This window comes from Gadus morhua, chromosome 4 (genome assembly GCF_902167405.1).
Source record: "Gadus morhua chromosome 4, gadMor3.0, whole genome shotgun sequence".
Classification (NCBI taxonomy): Eukaryota; Metazoa; Chordata; class Actinopteri; order Gadiformes; family Gadidae; genus Gadus; species Gadus morhua.
In genome coordinates, this window is record NC_044051.1 from 38,961,352 (window position 1) to 38,983,252 (window position 21,901).

General features: G+C 50.6%; 1 protein-coding gene across 4 annotated transcripts in view; it reads left to right on the forward strand.

Moving 5' to 3' along the window:
* appa (amyloid beta (A4) precursor protein a) overlaps nt 1-21,901 on the forward strand; it is a 42,910-nt gene that overhangs the window by 15,355 nt on the left and 5,654 nt on the right. The window contains exons 3-15 of one of the 4 annotated variants that reach the window (XM_030353065.1): nt 757-886; nt 2,208-2,320; nt 3,282-3,472; nt 5,161-5,639; nt 6,046-6,213; nt 10,365-10,498; nt 12,759-12,833; nt 13,958-14,116; nt 14,597-14,725; nt 15,565-15,664; nt 19,881-20,117; nt 21,260-21,313; nt 21,431-21,519. In XM_030353065.1, coding sequence (XP_030208925.1) covers nt 757-886; nt 2,208-2,320; nt 3,282-3,472; nt 5,161-5,639; nt 6,046-6,213; nt 10,365-10,498; nt 12,759-12,833; nt 13,958-14,116; nt 14,597-14,725; nt 15,565-15,664; nt 19,881-20,117; nt 21,260-21,313; nt 21,431-21,519 — 2,058 coding nt within the window. The remainder of the gene's footprint in view (nt 1-756; nt 887-2,207; nt 2,321-3,281; nt 3,473-5,160; nt 5,640-6,045; nt 6,214-10,364; nt 10,499-12,758; nt 12,834-13,957; nt 14,117-14,596; nt 14,726-15,564; nt 15,665-19,880; nt 20,118-21,259; nt 21,314-21,430; nt 21,520-21,901) is intronic. The other 3 variants (XM_030353066.1, XM_030353068.1, XM_030353069.1) reach the window with 3 other exon arrangements.

Below are 21,901 nucleotides of genomic sequence, written 5' to 3' on the forward strand. Positions count from 1 at the left end.
CGATACTATACCTCAGATATCGGTATCGGTATCGGAGGTGAAAAAAGCGGATCGGTGCATCCCTAATATCGACCGATATATCGGCCGATATTTTGGTCGATATTTGCGTTTATTTTACGGTTATCGCCATCTGACAATTTTTTTTATTGTTTTTTTCCCAGCATGATTTACAGACAGTTCAATAAATGTGTCTCTTTTAAATTGAGACTTCTTATCATCATTTTGTAATTTCTATGATGTAAATTTAGGGAAAAAGAAGCAGTATCGGCTCCAAATATCGGCTCAAGATAATTGGTATTGGCGTATCGGTCATCGGTTAAGGCTGATGAAAAAAGAATCGTTGTCAATAAGTGCCAGGACGTACAACATACATAAGTGCGTACATTAAGAGCCAGGACGTACAACATACAATAAGTGCGTACATTAAGAGCCAGGACGTACAACATACATCAAGTGTGTTAGAGGGTGGGTGGTAGGGGGTGGGCTATGCATAGTCTAGGGGAACTCTGAACATGGGAGTCTTGAGTCTTTTGCGGAAGCTCTGATGTGAAAGCTATGATGACGTGTGCACGTGGGTGGGAATTGACTTCTTTACGGTTCATTTGAATAGGGACGGATACAGAAACTCGGGATTAGCTTGAGACGGACATCTGATGTTTGCATCATAGTTTCTTTAGCCAAAGCTCATTGACGACACTTGCCCCTTGTGTGTGAGTACCTTTTTATGAACTCTGTTATGGTTGACCTGTTCCCCAGGTGTACCCTGAGCTCCAGATCACCAACGTGGTGGAAGCCAACCAGCCGGTCGGCATCCCGAACTGGTGCAAGAAGGGCCACAAGCAGTGCCACCGTCACCTGCACATCGTGGTGCCCTACCGCTGCCTGGGTGAGTGGTGGGGGGGTGAGGGAGGGACTGAGGGAGGGAGTGGGAGGGAGGGAGTAAGAGGGTGAGGGAGGGACTGAGAGGGTGAGGGAGGGAGTGAGAGGCTGAGGGAGGGAGTGTGAGGGTGAGGGAGGGAGGGAGTGAGAGGGTGAGGGAGGGACTGAGAGGGTGAGGGAGGGAGTGAGGCTGAGGGAGGGAGTGAGAGGGTGAGTGAGGGACTGAGAGGGTGAGAGAGTTAGTGAGAGGGTGAGAGGGAGTGAGGGTGAGAGAGGGAGTGAGGGTGAGAGAGGGAGTGAGAGGGTGAGTGAGGGACTGAGAGGGTGAGGGAGGGAGTGAGAGGCTGAGGGAGGGAGTGTGAGGGTGAGGGAGTGAGAGGGTGAGGGAGGGACTGAGAGGGTGAGGGAGGGAGTGAGGCTGAGGGAGGGAGTGAGAGGGTGAGTGAGGGACTGAGAGGGTGAGTGAGGGACTGAGAGGGTGAGGGAGGGGGTGAGAGGGTGAGTGAGTGAGATGGTGAGGATGTGAGGTTGAGTGAGGGGGTGTGTGTGAAAGGCTGAGGGAGGGAGAGGCTGGGTGAGGGAGTGAAAATGAATGAGTGTGAGTGAATTAGAGAGGGTGAGTGTGAGGGTGAGTGAGTGTGTAAATTAAGATTGTTTTTTATTATTCATAGTTAATCGATTTACCTCTCTTGAAATATTGTCATTGTTATCGAAGAGTCGAAAAATGGATGTGCCTTTAAATACCGACTTTTGCTACTGCAAACTGGAAAATGGATTTGTTTAACCGACCTCGTCTGAACGACGTATAGGATGCGGTATTCGCCGGTTTGTGATCTTGGCTGTGGCGGGTGGATCGGACCGGTTTTTAGCCTTGGGCTAGCGCCAGTGGGCGGCTAACGGCTCTTAGCCGCGGCCCACGCTGTAATGTTAACGCCATCGTGCCACCGAGCGACAGGGGTCAGAAATAATGGCTCTGCAGAAAAGGAAATGAAGAGGGTAATCATGGGGTCGGAGATTGGGGGGGGGCTGTGTGTGTGTGTGTGTGTGTGTGTGTGTGTGTGTGTGTGTGTGTGTGTGTGTGTGTGTGTGTGTGTGTGTGTGTGTGTGTGTGTGTGTGTGTGCCCTTCAGTGGCTGCTGTTTCCACGGCAACAGCCGGTTGGTCCACGTCTGATTGCCGCTTTGATTGCCGTCCACTTCTTGTGTTATCTCATTTTGTGCCAGAGGGACAGCTCCATCGCCCTGATTGGCTGAAATAGGAAGGGGGAGGGAGGCAGAAATTGTGACGAGACTTTAAAATTGTATTTTTTTATTGCTCTCCGTCCTCCAGTCGGTGAGTTCGTGAGCGACGCCCTGCTGGTTCCGGACAAGTGCAAGTTCCTGCACCAGGAGCGCATGGACCAGTGCGAGAGCCACCTACACTGGCACACCGTCGCCAAGGAGGTGAGCCACGCCCCCTCAGGCCACGCCCCCATCGGGCCACGCCTCTAACCACGCCTTCTTACCGGGAGAGTGAGGAAGAGAAGAGAGACAGGAGAAAAAAGGAGGGGGAGAGACAGAAAGGGGTTAAGGTAACAGGAGAGAGGAGAGGGGAGAGAGCAGGTGAATCTGATAAATGAGCAGTAACCTCCTCCCTTAAATCAGAGTGAACCAAAACACATGTTCTTAGCTTTACGGTGGGGGTTGGTACTTTTGGTGATCAGGGCATCGACCCCTCCAAGACAGGGGTTTTGGGGCTGGATCCCTAATCTCCTTAACCTAACCGGTTGGTGTCCTTGAGTACGATTTATTAACCCCTTACCTGCTCCTTAATGACATGTATTAGTTTTCACTGCAACCTACTATTATTGATGCATGCATCTCCTAAATGATGCTTTCTACAATGTACCTTTTGGTATCTTCGTAGTCACGCAGACTACAAGGAGAAAGGCGAGTGAGGAATAACAAAGGCCAATGACGACTCCCTTTTATGTTGTATTTTAGGTGTTGTCGTTGACAACGTCAGCATTGTTTTACGTAGATGAGGCACAGTTTTTTTACACCCCTAATTATAAGAATATTACAATTTAAAAAGATCAAAATTTGGTGAGTCAGTCTTTTTATTAAATTTGGTAAAAAACAACAACTCAATACTGTAAAAAGTAAAATCTGAATTAATATATAGAAAAAAGGGAACAAAAAAGAAGAAATATTATAAAATGTAGAATTGGGTTGAACGTACGAAAACAAAATGTTATAAAATGTTAAATTACAAAATCAAAATGTTATACAATTTAAATCTGGGATTAACGTACAACAACAAAATGCTATAAAATTGTAAATCGGGATAAAGCGCAAAAAAACAAAACGTTATAAAAAGTAAAATTGGACTTAACGTACAAATACCCCCGCCCCCGCATCGCAGTCCTGCGGCGACCGCACCATGAATCTCCATGACTACGGGATGCTGTTGCCGTGCGGCATCGACCGTTTCCGCGGGGTGGAGTTTGTGTGCTGCCCGGCGGAAGAGGAGCGCGACGCCGACAGCGCCGAGCGGGACGGGGACGACTCCGACGTCTGGTGGGGCGGGGCCGAGGCCGACTACTCTGACAACAGGTACACACCTGCTACACACACAAGATACACGCTTGATACACACGTTATACACATGCACAATACGCACGTCTGGTGGGGTGACTACTCTGACAACAGGTTCACACTTACTACATATTTACTATACACTTAATACACACCTAATACACACCTAATGCAGACTTACTACACAACTAATGCACACTTACTACACATTTAATGCACACTTAATACCAGCACGATACAGACTTTATTAACACACACAATACATAAAACACATACAAATCCTATATATATTTTAAGCATTTTTCAAGAAACGCAAAGACAATTCCCATCAATTTGTCTTATATGTATACCTAGCCAGCTAGCTCAGACAGGTTTCAAGCTAGCGAGCCTTTTCGGCTCAACATCACGCAGACTCCGTGTCACACGACCTTGCGGGCTACGATTGAAACATTGCCACGTTTATTTGACTGTTGAAATTGTACGCTCTTGTGAAGCGAGCGCAAAATCTCATCGTTAACAGCCACTTCTGTCAGCAACACACACGCACACACGCACACACACACACACACACACACACACACACACACACACACACACACACACACACACACACACACAGGTTCCTTGATTGCATTGGGGCCGGCTTGTAATTGGGAATCCTATTTAGCTCCACTTCTCCCTCATTTCCTCGTTATCCCTCCACCCCCGCTCGCTCTCTCTCCCCTCTTCATCCCTCGTTACGGCTTAACCTCCTTCACCTTCGTCGCCCCTCTAACCCACTCCACCCACCATCTCATCACCACCACCCAAAACCCCTCTGCACCTTCTGCCTCGACCCCATCACCCTCCCGGTCCCACCTCTCCTTCCCCAACGCCTCCCGTTTCTATGACCAACACCATCACCGCATGAAACTGCTCCTAACTCCACCTTTACCGTCACCAACACCTTCTGTCATCACATCAACCCCTCGCTTGTCACCCCAATCTTCTACCATCTCCCCTACCTCCACCTCACTCCGATCGTCTAAAACCACCTCCCCAACCGTCTTCCACCACCTCCACCCCTCCCCGCCACCCCTAACCTTCTCCCACCATCCAAACCTTCCACCTCCACCTCCCCCTCAACCTTTTACCGCCCCAACCTTCTGTCTCCACCTTCCCACCAACCCTAACATTCTCCCACCACCTCCACCTCGACGACCCCAACGATCGTCTCCCACCACCCACCCACCTCCCAAACTGTTTACCACCACGACTCCACCACGCTAACCGTCACCTACCACGACTCCACCACCGCTAACCGTCACCTACCACGACTCCACCACCGCTAACCGTCACCACCACGACACCACCACCGTTAACCGTCACCTACCACGACTCCACCACCGCTAACCGTCACCTACCACGACACCACCACCGCTAACCGTCACCTACCACGACTCCACCACCGCTAACCGTCACCTACCACGACTCCACCACGCTAACCGTCACCTACCACGACTCCACCACCGCTAACCGTCACCTACCACGACTCCACCACGCTAACCGTCACCTACCACGACTCCACCACCGCTAACCGTCACCTACCACGACTCCACCACCGCTAACCGTCACCTACCACGACACCACCACCGCTTATTGTCTACCACCACGACTCCACCACGCTAACCTTCCACCCTGAACTTTACCTTTACCTCCACCTCCAGCATGGTGCGTGAGCCGGTGCAGCCCCCCCAGCAGCAGCCCCAGCAGCCCAAGGCGGAGGAGAAGGCGGTGGAGGACGAGGAGCTGAGCCGGCGCTCCTGGGAGAGCGACAAGAAGGAGGAGGAGGCGGCCACGCTGGACGAGTACCTGGCGGGCGTCAAGGACAACGGCGAGGAGGAGACGGTGCTGGACAACGACCGCGACGGGGACGGTGACGTGGACGTCGCCGTGGACACCCCCGCCGCGGCGGCGACCGTCGTCGAGGACAACAACGCCAAGGACGAGGACGCGGAGAACGACGACGACGAAGAGTACGAGGACGAAGAGGACGCCGGCGCCGACGGCGAGGGCGCCTACATGAACGGGGACGAGGACGACGAGGACGAGGACGATGAAGACGACGAGCCCACCACTAATGTCGCCATGACGACCACCACCACCACCACCACCACCACCGAGTCCATTGAGGAGGTTGTCCGAGGTGAGCCTCCAAAAATGTCCCATGTTCCACATAAATGTCCACTTTTTAAATTAATTTCTGCGTTAATCATTGAGTTAATTCTTTATTATTTCAGTATTTGATTACTTCATTTTTTGTTAATTATTTTACATATCACCCAAAGCCATTTTAAACGTTAAAAGGTTTTTCCTGGGGGAACATCAAAACCATTACCAAAGATTTCATGCCATTTTTACTTTCGCCAAGTCGTGGACGCCATGGGTTAGCATTCATGCTAATCCAGCGCGTTAGCATGGGTTAGCGCCCATGCTAACCCATGGGTTCACATCGGTTAGCATCCACGCCGACCCAGGTGTAAGCACGGTATGACTCCCACGTGACCACGGGAGTGTGACGGCCCGTTTGTGCACATGTGTGTGCGTCCCAGAGGTGTGTCTGGCCAGCGCGGAGACCGGTCCGTGCCGTGCCATGCTGCCCCGCTGGTACTTTGACCGCGAGGAGGGCCGCTGTGCCCAGTTTATCTACGGCGGCTGCGGCGGCAACAGGAATAACTTTGACTCCGAGGAGTACTGCCTCTCGGTCTGCAACAGCGTCCGTAAGTCCCGTCAAAAAACGGCGGCTAAAACCGACTGCTAACCGTTAGCCGTTCTTCCGCCCCCCGACTACTACCACTTTCACTACTGTAAGCTCGTCTGGTGTGTCCCTAACCCCTTCCGTTTGCTAACTTTCCGCTAACCGTCGCCTTTCAACTTCTATCGCTAACTCCTATCCTTAACCACACAGCTCTTAGCAAACAAAGAACCATGGTTTAGCTGGGTGTGGTTTTCCTCTTCTGTGTATCTGTACATCACCAGCTCCAAGAGACTGCTACAACAAGCCTGTTGCTAAGATGGCCCAACAATCACTAGCTACAAACTATGGCTACAACCAGCCTGTTGCTAAGATAGCCCAACAACCACTAGCTACAAACTATGGCTACAGCACCTCTGTTGCTAAGATAGCCCAACATCCACTAGCTACAAACTAGGGCTACAAAAAACTTGTTACTAAGCTAGCCTAACCTCAACTCTATTTAACCGCTACTCATTGGACTCGCTCAAGCCCTGACGGCTCCCTGCATCAAGGAAACACAAATCCAACGCTAGCCAATGCGTTGGATTTGGGGCTTTTTGGGGGCTTGTTTTCGCCTGGAGAACATTCAATCTGCAGTGTTTCAATCACACTCCAAACACACTCCCTTTTTGGTCGTGATCCCGAGCAGCGAGGTTGGGAATTTTGAGAGGTCGTTCCGAACAATAATGGGATCGATTTTTTTCCTTGTAGAGGTTAGTCATCTTAAAGCCGTCTTACCTGACGTTGTTAAGAGGCTTTGTTGGCGGCCAATCTTCACGGCTGAAGCGCGGCTATTGTTTTCTAAAAAGGCTTAAACTAACAGGTAACAAGCTTGTTGTGGCTTTTGTGAGGCTAACCTGGTAACAAGCTTAGTTTAAGCTCATTTATGTCAAACAATTCTCTTTCATAAGTTAGGAGAGTAACGGGTAACGACAAAAGAAGTGAGGGCTAAGTCATCTGATTAAGGATGCCTGCCTGAAAGGAGAAAGAAAGGAAAAAATCACGCCTCCTCCTCTCTTTAATCTGCGGTTTCAGTTATTTATCATCCGGCTCTTTTGAAGATTCGATGTGACGGTTGAGAACTGCCCAGGCGTACGGGCTGTCTCTAATAATTACTGGGAGATGCCAGAATGATCCAGAAGGCAGGTCCAGTTCAGTGCTGAGGCGGATCCTTCGGTAATGAAAAGAAACCAGAGGGGTGGGATTTAAAGATTTCCCCTGGATAGTGACTTGATTTGCTGCGTAAGGTGTGACATGCGGGTCTGATCGGGGGTTGTGTGTGTGGCTGTGTGTGTGAGTGAGAGATTTCTGCCATGCCAAGCATGGCTGGAGTGAGAAAGTGCTGTGGTGGGTGATTGGAAATCCGGTCTGGGACACACACACACACACACTTCTTTTTCCGACACACACACAAAAACACCCCATGCACACACAAACCCTATGCACACATGGTGGTTATTCACACACGCACACGCACACGCACGCGCGCGCGCACGCACGGCCCCATGGACACAGAGACTTCAACACTTGTATGCCCTTTTCAGTTTCTTCCAATAATTAGTCCCTTGTGTGTGTGTCTGTGTGTGTTTGTGTGTGCGCTCCCCCCAGATGCTGCAATGCATTTTTCCAAAAATACGCAACTCAGAAAATATGGAGGCTGTCATATATTTTGGCCTAGATGATATAAACCAGCAGTTGTTTTCGTGTTTCGATTATATCACGTGACCAGGCTTGGCATAACAAGGGCACACACACACACACACACACACACACACACACACACACACACACACACACACACACACACACACACACACTTCCCCCCCCCCCGGTGTGTGGGTTCACGACACACATCGATTTCTTCACGGATTAAACGAGCGCCATGAAGGAGACGTTCATCTTCAACGCTACATTTAATGAGGGCGTGACACCGGTGGTAAGATGGCCGCCAAAAACGGCAGTTCATCTCTCCCAGGAAGCCCCCCCCGAGACGTATCAAAAGAGCAGAGATTTGGCTAGGGAGAGGTTTGGCGCTCAGGATAAAGTTTCACGACGGCACATCTTGGCAGGCAGAGACCCACAGTGGAGCCGGGGCGGGGTTCTGTTTCTGGGTGCCTCGCCAGCCCAGGGCGACTGCTACGACTAGCCTTTTGCTAAACTAGCCCCACAACGGCTAGCTCCAATCTATGGCTACAACAAGCGTGTTGCTAAACCAGCTCCAATCTATAGCTACAACAAGCGTGTTGCTAAGCTAACTCTTAACACAGCTAGCTCCAATCTATGGCTACAACAAGATTGTTGCTAAGCCAGCTCCAATCTATAGCTACAACAAGCTTGTTGCTAAGCTAACTCTTAACACAGCTAGCTCCAATCTATGGCTACAACAAGCTTGTTGCTAAACCAGCTCCAATCTATGGCTACAACAAGCGTGTTGCTAAGCCAGCTCCAATCTATGGCTACAACAAGCTTGTTGCTAAGCTAACTCTTAACACAGCTAGCTCCAATCTATGGCTACAACAAGCTTGTTGCTAAGCTAGCTCCTTCAGCAGCTTCCCTGTTTTTTCCACACCTGAGCTCCGACTAACCCTTTCTATTGTGTGTTGTGTTTAATAATGTGTCTCTTGGTGGTGGCCGTCCTATGTTCACGTGTCATTGTAATGTGTGTAATATTGTGTAATAGTGTGTAACAGTAAAACATTTCCGAAATAAGTAGAGGTGGATAATGGGTTCTAGATCATGTAAATCGATAGTTACCAGATGGTGCTCTACACCTCTGTGTAGTTTTGCTCCATGCTGGACACTCTAGAAGTCTTAACCCCCACAACTTAAAAGAGGATTGATTAAACATAGTCGCTGGCATTATGTGGGACTGAAGAAATTGGGAAAGAAATTATGATATTGACTAATTTTCTCCAAACCCCATTATCCCCGCCCCTACCACATCCGGATGCTGCTCCCTCATCCTCCCCCTCCTCCTGCTCCATAAACACCCTCCTCTTCCCTCGTTCTCCTCCTCCTCCTCCTCCTCCATCTCGTTCCTCCTCCTCCTCCTCCTCCATCTTGTTCCTCCTCCTTCTCCTTCATCTCGTTCCTCCTCCTCCTCCTCCTTCATCTTGTTCCTCCTCCTCCTCCATCTCGTTCCTCCTCCTCCTCCTTCATCTCGTTCCTCCTCCTCCTTCATCTCGTTCCTCCTCCTCCTTCATCTTGTTTCTCCTCCTCCTTCATCTTGTTCCTCCTCCGCCTTCATCTCGTTCCTCCGCCTTCATCTCGTTCCTCCTCCTTCATCTCGTTCCTCCTCCTCCTTCATCTCGTTCCTCCTCCTCCTCCTCCTTCATCTCGTTCCTCCTCCTCCTCCTCCTTCATCTCGTTCCTCCTCCTCCTCCTTCATCTCGTTCCTCCTCCTCCTCCTTCATCTTGTTTCTCCTCCTCCTTCATCTTGTTCCTCCTCCTCCTCCATCTCGTTCCTCCTCCTCCTCCTTCATCTCGTTCCTCCTCCTCCTTCATCTTGTTTCTCCTCCTCCTTCATCTTGTTCCTCCTCCTCCTCCATCTCGTTCCTCCTACTTCATCTCGTTCCTCCTCCTCCTTCATCTTGTTTCTCCTCCTTCATCTTGTTCCTCCTCCTCCTCTGTCTTGTTCCTCCTCCTCCTCCTCCGTCTCGTTCCTCCTCCTCCTCCTTCATCTCGTTCCTCCTCCTCCTTCATCTTGTTTCTCCTCCTCCTTCATCTCGTTCCTCCGCCTTCATCTCGTTCCTCCTCCTTCATCTCGTTCCTCCTCCTCCTTCATCTCGTTCCTCCTCCTCCTCCATCTCGTTCCTCCTCCTCCTCCTTCATTTCGTTCCTCCTCCTCCTCCTTCATCTCGTTCCTCCTCCTCCTCCTTCATCTCGTTCCTTCTCCTCCTCCCCCACCCTCCAAATCCACCCTCTTCTCCTACCACCACCACCTCCTCCTCCTCCTCCACCTACTCTCTCTTTCTCCTCCTCCTTCCTCCTTGTCTTTCTCCACCCTTCCCCACTACCTCCGCCTCCTCTCCCCCTCTCCTCCTCCTCTTCCTCCTCCACTAACTCGCCTCGCCTTTATCCTCACCCTCGTCCTCATTTCTCCGCCACCGTCCTCCCCCCCCCCCCCCCCCTCAGTGCCCACTGCCTCCCCCACCACCCCCGACGCCGTGGACCACTACCTGGAGTCTGCCGGGGACGACAACGAGCACGCCCACTTCCAGAAGGCCAAGGAGAGCCTGGAGGCCAAGCACCGCGACCGCATGGCCCAGGTACAGGCACTCGACGCACACGACGCTCACGCAACACGACGCGCGCACACACACAAAACGCACCGCATACCAAACACTCGCGGCACACGACACAAACGACGCTCTCACACCGCACGCACAAATATCCACAACGCACACACACACGACACTCACGCACACAACGCACTCAAAAGGCAAACACAAAACGGACATAACGCACACAAAACAAAGACACGCACAACAAGTTCACAAATGGGCCCAAAAAAACAACACACTCACAAAAGAACTGAACACAAACAAGGACACTCAAATCATAGAAGGCCAGAAAAGAGGAAAAGAACATAAATGCATACAAACAAAACAAGACCTACAAATAACGCAAACCAAGGACAGGTATTAATTATGACAAAGAACGAACGACCAATGAACCCAAACGAAGACACTCCAATAAACCGAAACAGAACAACACAAACACACAAATGACGAAGAAACCTAAACAAAAGCACACGAACAAGGGTGCTCCGACACACAAGTGAGACCAAACAGAACAACACAAACAGACAAACGACGACAAATCCTAAACAAAGAACCCAACCGAACCAGAACACTGCTAGTTTAGCCCGCTGTTGGACGGTGGCAGTGTGAATCAAGAGGTGGTTCATGGTGTTTTCCACCGCGGCTGGGCGGGATTCAGGACAGAGGAATGGTAGGAAGGAAGTGAGAACTGGAATTTGGTGTGGAAACAGGAAATGGAGGGAGAGTGTGGAAGGCAGGAGGGAGGAGGCGGGAGGGAGACGTAGATGGAGGGCTGGAAATGTAAGACGGAGCGTGAGAGAGGTAGAGAGAGGTAGAGAGAGGTAGAGAGGTAGAGAGGTAGAGAGAGAGAGAGGTAGAGAGAGAGAGGTAGAGAGAGAGAGGTAGAGAGAGAGAGGTAGAGAGAGAGAGGTAGAGAGAGAGAGGTAGAGAGAGAGAGGTAGAGAGAGAGAGAGAGAGAGAGAGAGAGAGAGGGAGGGGGAGAGAGAGAGAGAGAGAGATGGTGCACTTGACCGATGGTGGTACTGGGATCGAACCCAGTACCGTTTCAATTTAGTGTAAACACCGTAGCAACGCCCCTATCCTGTCTGACAGGATTGTGCCAGGGAGACAGGAAGACATTTTCCCGATAAGATAACGGTGACGAAGAAACGTAAACATTCCGCCAACTTCTAAAAAATGTTCGGAACATATTTCAGTTTGTTTAATGATATTTATATTCTAATTCTTCTGACTAATTAATAGACGGGTACGAGTTCTTCAGGGCCGCCATTTTCCCCCATGCGACCCAGATTGTTTACCCCTCCGACCCAACTGCCATTTTGAGAGCCACAGGAAGGAAGCTGCTATCTGGCTGCCAAGTCACATCGTTTAGGGACTTTTGCTCTTTCTAGTTCTCTTTTGTAGTTCTTCTCACAAGTAACTCGTCGAGGCTTCTAACCCCTTATGGCCCCTTTGTACACAGTGCTGTTAACTTCTTTCATTGTCGGCTCCAAAAGGTCCTTCCTGTTGCGTTCGAGGCATCGCTGAAACGTTGCAACCGTCAAAGGCACAATATGACGACTTTAGTGGTATCTGGTGGTACGGACTTGGCAGGAACGGAACATTACACTCTTAAATATGTTTTAATGAGTGTATAACCCCATGAGAATAAGAGATGTGTGTCGGTTCCTTAGTTTGAGCCCTTTTAATATCTAGATGGGGGGCGAGCATGTTGCATTGCCATGTTTCTACAGTAGCCCAGAATGGACAAAAGGCTTTAGAGAGAACGCGTTTTGGGATAAGAGTTGTAGGAGGGAGTGGGCGTGTTATCACCATGGCTACGACCTATTTGTTTTATAAGTACTGTCATGCTGGAGCAATATAACGAGCGATGTTGTACATGAAATGCGCCACACAGACTGGCGTTATACCACGGTTCCAGGAAGACACGTAACTCGAAACATCTATACATACACACACACACACACACACACACACACACACACACACACACACACACACACACACACACACACACACACACACACACACACACACACACACACACACACACACACACACACACACACACACACACACACACACACAGTGTCGTTATACATTAGTGTCCTAGAAGCTAATCCCTAGCTCGGACTCAGACATCAACATCATGTGGATCTCTGGACTCAAAGACAGATCATGTGACCCTGGGGAGTGTGTGTGTGTGTGTGTGTGTGTGTGTGTGTGTGTGTGTGTGTGTGTGCAGGTGATGAGGGAGTGGGACGACGCAGAGAAGGAGGCAAAGAGTCTTCAGCGCTCCGACAAGAAAGCCGTCATCCAGGTTGGATACGCACACACATTGACACACACACGCGCGCGCGCACCCACCGACGCTAGTGCTCTGGTCCCCCTAGCTAGCGCTGGAGCTACGTTGCGCAATCAGTACTGCGTCAATGGGGTGTGGTTTAATGGATTATTATTTGCAAAATTTCACACGCACGCACGCGCGCGCGCGCACTGCATATGTCTACACACTCAAATCCCCCCTCACGCCAGACACGCACTCGCCAACACGCACGCACGCACACACTCTCACTCACTCACAGACGTGCATAATCCCATCATTCCTCACCGTCATGTTGCGTTATGCGTTTGATGTTTCTCTGTTGCCGTGGAAACAGCCTCGTCCCTACCTCCACTCAATCTGTTGACGATCTGCGGTTCTGAGTATGAATAGTCATGTGTAGGATCGTCTATGAGTGGGAAAACATGACAGTGCCAGTCGTCCCTTCATGGTAACGCGTCTAGATGATGTAATAAATTAACATCCACACCGACGCACCACCGTTTAGCCTTTGGAACGCCACAAGGCTATTCTTTTCCCGGTGAATTATTACATTTGTTTGAGTGGCAGCCAACGTGTTTATGAAACTGAGAAAATCTGTTATTTCTGGATCAATATTTGATAAATGATGATTGTAACATTTTCGGATCGCTCTGTCGACATTCCAGGTCAATCAATTCAGCATAATTCAGATAAAAGGGAAAAATCTTTTTTTTTAGGGCCAGACGTCAATGATTTTACACATTGGCTTGAACATACAGTATGTGTGTGAATATCTTCTTACCCCACAGGGATTTGTGCTACAATAAGACCACTTTATTTATTTATACCTAATGTCTGTATAATTCTGTGTGTGTGTGTGTGCGCGCGCATGCGTTTGTATGTGCGTTTGTCTGTATGTGACGTGGTATGTGTGTGTGTGTGTGTGTGTGTGTCTGTGAATGTGACGTGCGTGCGCGTGTGTGTGTGTGCATGATGTGTGAATGTGACGTGTGTGCGTGCGTGTGTGTGTGCATGCATGATGTGTGAATGTGACCTGTGTGTGTGCGTATGCATGATGTGTGTGCGTGTGTGCGTGTGTGTGCGTGTGTGTGTGTGTGTGTGTGTGCGCGTGCCCTCAGCGTTTCCAGGACAAGGTAGACTCCTTGGAGCAGGAGGCGGCCAGCGAGCGGCAGCAGCTGGTGGAGACCCACATGGCCCGCGTGGAGGCGCTGCTCAACGACCGGCGCCGCCTGGCCCTGGAGAGCTACCTCACCTCCCTGCAGCAAGAGCCCCCCAAGGTGAGGGCCCCGCGCCGGGGGCCACGGCCCGCCTGGCTCCAGACGAGGTCGCGGGCGGGGGGGGGACGGAAGGTTTATTGTGGAAGCTTTTAGATGATTGATACTTGACGTGTGTGTGTGTGTGCACACACGCACGTGCATACATGGACACAGAGAGATTGATGCACACACAGGAACAAAGAATTACACACAGACACACAAACAGGGAGGGACACACACACACAGGGACACACAAACAGAAACAAAGATGGTCACACACAGACGCACAAACAGAGACGGACACAGAGGTGGACAGACGCACACAAAGAGAGATGTACACACACAGATGCACACGCACTGAGAGACGGAAACACACTGAACCAATGACCCCCCCCCCCCCCCCCTCCCCTTTATTCATCTTAGCCTCAATCTTCCGTCCGCCTTAACAGACAACATTAACCTTGTCCGTCCTGTTCTTCCCGCTCTCCGTTGCCACGGCAGCCCCGCCACGTGTTCAGCCTGCTGAAGAAGTACGTGCGCGCCGAGCAGAAGGACCGCCAGCACACCCTCAAGCACTTTGAGCACGTCCGCATGATGGACCCCAAGAAGGCCGCCCAGATCCGACCCCAGGTACCCACCATGACCCTTGACCCCACCACTCCCTCCCTCCCTCGCTCACTCACTCCCCCTCTCTGATCAACCCCTCCCTCTCTGATCAATCCCTCCCTCTCTGATCAATCCCTCCCTCTCTGATCAACCCCTCCCTCTCTGATCAATCCCTCCCTCTCTGATCAATCCCTCCCTCTCTGATCAGTCCCTCCCTCTCTGATCAATCCCTCCCTCTCTGATCAACCCCTCCCTCTCTGATCAATCCCTCCCCCTCTGATCAATCCCTCCCCCTCTGATCAATCCCTCCCTCTCTGATCAACCCCTCCCTCTCTGATCAATCCCTCCCTCTCTGATCAACCCCTCCCTCTCTGATCAATCCCTCCCTCTCTGATCAACCCCTCCCTCTCTGATCAATCCCTCCCTCTCTAACCAACCCCTCCCTCCCCCCCTCACGACTTCAGTCCTCGTCTCCTTCCCTCCCTGCCTCCCTACTTCACTCCCTCTCCACTCACTCCCTCCCTCCCTCCCTCCCAAAATCCTCCAATAAATTGCAGTCTTCCAACCGGCACACCAGAAATCGGTTACATAATTCTTGAGTCATTTCCCTCGCAATTCATATCTCAGTTTTGTCCCGACGGAAATGCATTCTGTCCATACGTGTGTTTGTTTTATTGCATTTAGCTCGTTAAAAGGTCGCTACCGATGCTAGCTCACTAATAATTAGCTCTAGCTTGTTGCAGAGATGTTTTTGAACCACTCGCTAATTGCTCGGTTACAGTAAATCCCTCCCTTGATCGTCGACTCCCTCCCTCACTCCTCACTCGTTCACGTGTGTGTGTGTGTGTGTGTGCGCTCCCCAGGTGCTGACCCACCTGCGTGTGATCGAGGAGCGTATGAACCAGTCCCTGGGCCTCCTGTACAAGGTGCCCGGGGTGGCCGACGACATCCAGGACCAAGTCGGTGAGTGGCCCCTCTCTCTCTGTCTGTCTGTCTGTCTGTCCCTCTCAGTCCGTCCGTCTTTCTTTCAGTCCCTCGGTCTGCCCCTCTCGGTGGGTCCTCTTAGTCCATCCGTCTGTCTTTCAGTCCTTCTGTATGTCCTCTCGGTCTGCCTCAGTCCCTCTCTCTGTTTCTCTGTCTGTCCCCTCAGTCCCTCTTTCAGTCTGTCTGTCATCTATGTCTGTCTGTCAGTCCATCTGTTTGTCCTCTCAGTCTGTCTGTCTTTCCGGTCTGTCCATTTTCTCCTCCCTCTGTTTGTCCTTTCTGTCCCCCTGTCGGTCCCCTACTCTCTGTCTGTCCTCCCAGTCCATCTGTATGTCCCCTTCTGTCTGTCTGTCCTTCTGTCACTCTGTCCTTTCTCTCTGTCCTTCTGTCTGTCCTCTAAGTCCATCTGTCTGTCCTTCTGTGTCCTTTCAGTCAATCTGTCTGTCCTTCTGTCTGTCAGACCCTCTGTCTGGGTTCAAGGCAGAGGACGAACGATAAAAGATCTGTTTCTAATCTAGCCTCCTAAGTCCTACACACCCGTGTCAACGCAAAAGTGCTGCACATGCTCAGTGCGGCCCCGGTTACCCCTAACAGATCTCCATCGGTACCTAACCTCACACTTCCAGACTGGTTCCTCTGGTACCACTAGATGGTACCAGTTCATGTGGAGGTCATGGTCTTCACCCAGGGCGGTTCAGAGACCCCCAGGCCCACGGTGTGAAACTTTGCTTCCTATCGCACAAAAAATCCAATTATTCAGAGCGATGTTTTTTTACCGACGTGTTCTCTTAACAAAACTGTCATTTGACAGCGAGTTCTGTTCACACATCAAGTCGACGATATAAAACAAAACAAATGTGTTGCGCCGCGAGTGAGCCGAATTAAAAATGCTAATGAAATGCAGAGAGCCGGAGAATATTCCCCATCGGGCTTTTAAATCTGAACTGATTTCAAATCTTTTTTTTCTTTTTTTTGTTGACAAAGAGAAAGCGAGGGGGGAGAATACGTCTCCTAATTAAACAAGCCTCTCTTAACCCAATTCCCCGCTGCAGTAAGTTGTGTTTGGTTTTTCTCCGAGCGAGGCGTACGGCCTCATTCTCGTTCCCTAAGAGAGGCGGCGAAGAGTTTAGCAGAAGCATAATGAAGTCCTCGCGTCAGCGGAAGAACCCCTTCTCTATTATCTCCGTTCCTCCCTTTCAGTCTTTTTGTCCGATTTTCTCCATCTTTCTTTCTCCTACTCTCTCTCTCTTTCTCTTTCTCTTTCTCTTTCTCTTTCTCTTTCTCTCTCTTTCTCTTTTGTCCATGTCCCTCACACTGCCGATCGTCCGTCATGCTAGTTTGGAACCCTGGGTTAATTACTTGCGTGTGCGTCACAAGAGCATCAGTGTGTCTCTCGTTTGTAACACAGATACACGCATGCATACACACGGCCCTATTGACGCAATTGAAAATGAGATCGTTTGTTGATGATGTTTGTGTGGAAAGAACCTTTGGTCCCGAACAATAGAAATCTTTGGTATCAGTTCCTTTTTATCAAACCCAAATCGTGTTTTAGTAACTGCCGTATTTAAAAAAAAAATAATAATCAGCAAACGTACCAAAGAGGCAAAGAAAGGTCTCAGAAAAATGAAGGAAACAATTAAATAAATCCGTTTTTAATAGCACGATAATAAAATGACGACATCGGCAGCCTTCAAAATAAAAGATTGCTCACTCTCTACTCCCACACGTTTGATCCTTTTATCTCCGTACAGAACCTTCTGTCCGCCATCGTCACCATTGAGATGGCGCCAGTGATGGTGAATGTGTTGCAATTCCACGTCAAGCGGTGTAACACTCAATCACATCTTGTGTGTGTGTGTGTCTGCTTTTAATCCTCCGGGGGGCGGCGTCATCATCATCGCAGACAACCACGGCGGTGCAGCTGTTAAGAAATATCGCCTCATATTTCATCAACTGTTAAGAGATATCGCCTCGTATCTCATCACAGTAGCCTCCGGGGCTCGCACAACTCTAAACAAATAAACCCCACCCTCTGGCCAACCCAGTGATGGCGAAACAACAGGACGGCTGCGACCGAATGGCCCGTGGAAGGGTTGCGGGAGGGGGTGCCCTGATCAGCCGACCAAAGCTCCTAGGCACACATAAACTCTTCTCAAACGACACAGTTGTAGTCAATGGAGAATCGTTTGGTTATCTAGTCATCCAACCCATGGTAACATGCACCTCACTGTGCACCTTTTTTATGAACTACATTTACATAAGGAGAAACCACAATATATCGCTGTCGGTACAGTAAGGATGTTCATAGAGACTGCGAAGATGTGAATGGCATCTTCACTGTTTTAAACCATGTTCCTGTCTGGCTGTTAGCCGTAATAGTCTGCTGCTGTGGCTCATAGGCTGATTGAGCCACACCCATTCTGGTACTCCTTAAGAGGGCCAGAGTTTTATACTGGAGGGAGGCTTGAGTTGCGCAAGTGACTCGACGGTTGTGCTATTTGTTTTGAAGTAAAAATATGCTTTTTAACATCAACCATGTGCATCGAGGAAACGTTTTTTCACAGAGACGAATGCCAAGCACTCACAATCACTAGGTTAACCCATTCCCAGTCTACAACAGAGATAGCTAGGATAAGACGCTACACGAGTACTATTTTTAAGCGCCAGTACATACAACATACGATTAGTGCAAGGACGTAGAACATACAATAAGTGTGTACATCGAGTGCCAGGACGTACAACATACAATAACTGCGTGTATTAAGTGCCAGGACGTACAACATACAGTAAGTGCGTTTGGGGGGGGGGGGGGGGATAAGGCTATGCAAAGTCTAGATGACCTCAGAACAAGTGAGTCCCGAGTCTTTCGCCGACGCCGGTCAGCGACTCTGCGGTCCTGACGTCGGCAGGGAGCTCGTTCCACCACTCATCTGGTGTCCCGGTCCTCGTAAAGCCCGAGGTGACTGCAGCAGTTTCGGTACGTCTTTCAATGACAAAGCCGCACAGGGCCGACCCCCCCTCCCCCTTCCTGTCTGAGGAGTCTCTCCCATCGGTCTCCCGAACGACGGTTAGGGTTTACACCGCCAGATGCAGGCTGTGCCGCGGAGACGGGATTTGCTCGGAACTCGCTAGAGAGGCTTCCTCAAGACTCCGCACCCACTCACGGAACAACCTCGAGAAACAGTCGACGGCTTAATGGTGGAGTTTCCCTGGGGAGGCTTCAAAGCCCTGATAACAAAAACGTGGTTGCCGTGTTCCTAAGCTGGATTTGGTAGTGCGCGTGTGTGTGTGTGTGTGTGTTTTTTATACATTCGGTTTTGTTTTGACACAGCCTTGCTTTATCATTGTGTAACCTTGTGCTTGCTGCGAGCTGTCTCGGCTGTCCCAGTTCTCCCTCGGAAACGAGCCCTGAAACCCGGGGACTTCCTGGTTACGTAAAGGTTCAACAAAGGGAACAGAATGTACGGACGCCTTGTCCGAAGCGCCCGGCAGTGGGGGCCGCGTGTCGTTAAGGAGAAGGGGAGAGGGTTAGGGCGTCTGGCTCAAGGACGCCTACAGGTAGACGTTGAGAATGGAACCAACCCCCCATAGCCACTACTAGGCTGTCTTGTCCTTACCTGCCGCTTTGTGGGTTCACTGTGTCCGGACACTTTGCTGAGAGTGTCTGCTTACATGCTTACTGCATTGGGGTGACTATTAAAGTTGTATTCATATTCTTCTCTCGCCCCCTCCCAACCTCCTCCTCCTCCTCCTTAAACTCCTCCTCCTCACACTCTTCCACCACTATACCCTCCTCTTTCTCCTCAACCTCCTCTTCCTCCTCCCCCTCCCCCCTCCTCCTCCTCCCCCTCCCTCCTCCTTCTCCTCCTCCTCCTCCTCCCCCTCCCCCTCCTCCCCATCCCTCCTCCTCTTCCTCCTCCTTCCCCATCCCTCCTCCTCCTCCCCCTCCTCCCCCCTCCTCCTCCTCCTCCTCCCCATCCCTTCTCCTCCTCCTCCTCCTCCCCCTCCCCCTCCTCCCCATCCCTCCTCCTCTTCCTCCTCCTTCCCCATCCCTCCTCCTCCTCCCCCTCCTTCCCCATCCCTCCTCCTCCTCCCCATCCCTCCCCCTCCTCCCCATCCCTCCTCTTCCTCCTCCTCCCCCTCCCCATCCCTCCTCTCCTCCTCCTCCCCCTCCCCTCCCTCCCCCCCTCAGAGCTGCTCCAGCGGGAGCAGGCAGAGATGGCCCAGCAGCTGGCCAACCTGCAGACGGACGTGCGGGTGAGCTACGGCAACGACGCCCTGATGCCGGACCAGGAGGCGGGGGGACCCGGCGAGGGGGCCCAGGGGGGGCTGGACCTGCTGGCCCAGGAGGACTACATGGACCTGGGCCGCGGCGTGGGCTACGTGCACCCCGAGAGCTTCAACAACCAGGCCAACACGCAGAACCAGGGTCAGTCACTCACTGACTCACTGTCTCACTCACTGTCTCACTCACTCACTCACTGTCTCACTGTCTCACTCGCTCACACTCTCACTCACTGTCTCACTCACTCACTCACTCACTCACTCACTCACTCACTCACTCACTCACTCACTCACTCACTCACTCACTCACTCACTCACTCACTCTCTTACTCACTCACTCACTCACTCACTCACTCACTCACTCACTCACTCACTCACTCACTCACTCTCTTACTCACTCACTCTCTAACTCACTCACTCTCTAACTCACTCTCTTACTCACTCTCTAACTCACTCTCCTACTCACTCTCTTACTCACTCTCCTACTCACTCTCTTACTCACTCTCCTACTCACTCACTCACTCTCACTCTCTCACACTCACTCCCTCACTTTCTTACTCACTCACTCTCTTACTCACTCTCTCACTCACTCACTCACTCTCTCACTCTCTCACACTCACTCCCTCACTTTCTTACTCACTCACTCTCTTACTCACTCTCTCACTCTCTCACACTCACTCCCTCACTTTCTTACTCACTCACTTTCTTACTCACTCACTCTCTTACTCACTCACTCACTCACTCACTCACTCACTCACTCACTCACTCACTCACTCACTCACTCACTCACTCACTCACTCACTCACTCACCCAATCACTTCCTCTTAACTGGATTTAGGGCACAAATATAACAGCGTTGGAATAACTTAGGTCATTAGTGCAGACACACATAGACACACACAGACGCACACAAACAAGACGCACGCTGATGTAGACACGCTCGCACGCACGCAAACACTCACTCACTCACTCGTCCAGGCACTCAGTCATTCACTCATACAGCCCCTCATGCATCTGCTCTCACTCACTCACCCTCACTCTTTAACGGTTTCAGGACACAAATATTACAGCCTTGGAATAATAATTTGTCATTGGTATACGCAGACATAAATATAGACGCACGCACTCACGCAGAAACGGACACTCACACAAGGACATAAACACATACATAAGCACACACACTCATTAACACACACACTCATTTACATACACACTCATAAACAGACACACACACACACACACACCAAAGCGTTTACATGCTTATCTTATTGCTTTCTCTCTCTCCAGTTGAACCTGTGGACAGCCGCCCCAACATCGAGAGAGGACAGCCCACACGACCAGGTAGTGTGTGTGGTGTGTGTGTGTGTGTGTGTGTGTGTGTGCAAAGTCTTGGCTCGTGTGTGCAAGGTCTTGGTGTGCGTATTACTGTGTGGTAACCCTTGGTGTGTGTGTGTGTAGTGACAGGGATGAAGATGGAGGTTGTCCCTGAGCTGAGGATGGAGAAGGAGGATCGACAGACCGACTTTGAGGTCCACCACCAGAAACTGGTACACAAGCGCGCACACACACACACACACACACACTCACACACTCACATTCACACACACCCCTCAAATTGGTAGTTTTTTTGGTGTGCGAATGTGCGCGCACACATACTTACGCGTGCACACATATTTTCACCCACACAAGACATTTTATCTTATTTATTTGTACTCAAATTCACACATACACTCTGCAGTTTCATGCCACATGAATGCATTTGAAAGCATTCACACACACACACACACACACACACACACACACACACACACACACACACACACAGAGAGCAATGCATGCCGGTCTCATCTCTACATGAAGCGTTTTTCAAGACTGGCTCTCCTGCAGGCGATGACAGAATCTATGAAATATTCTCTATTCCCGTTGACA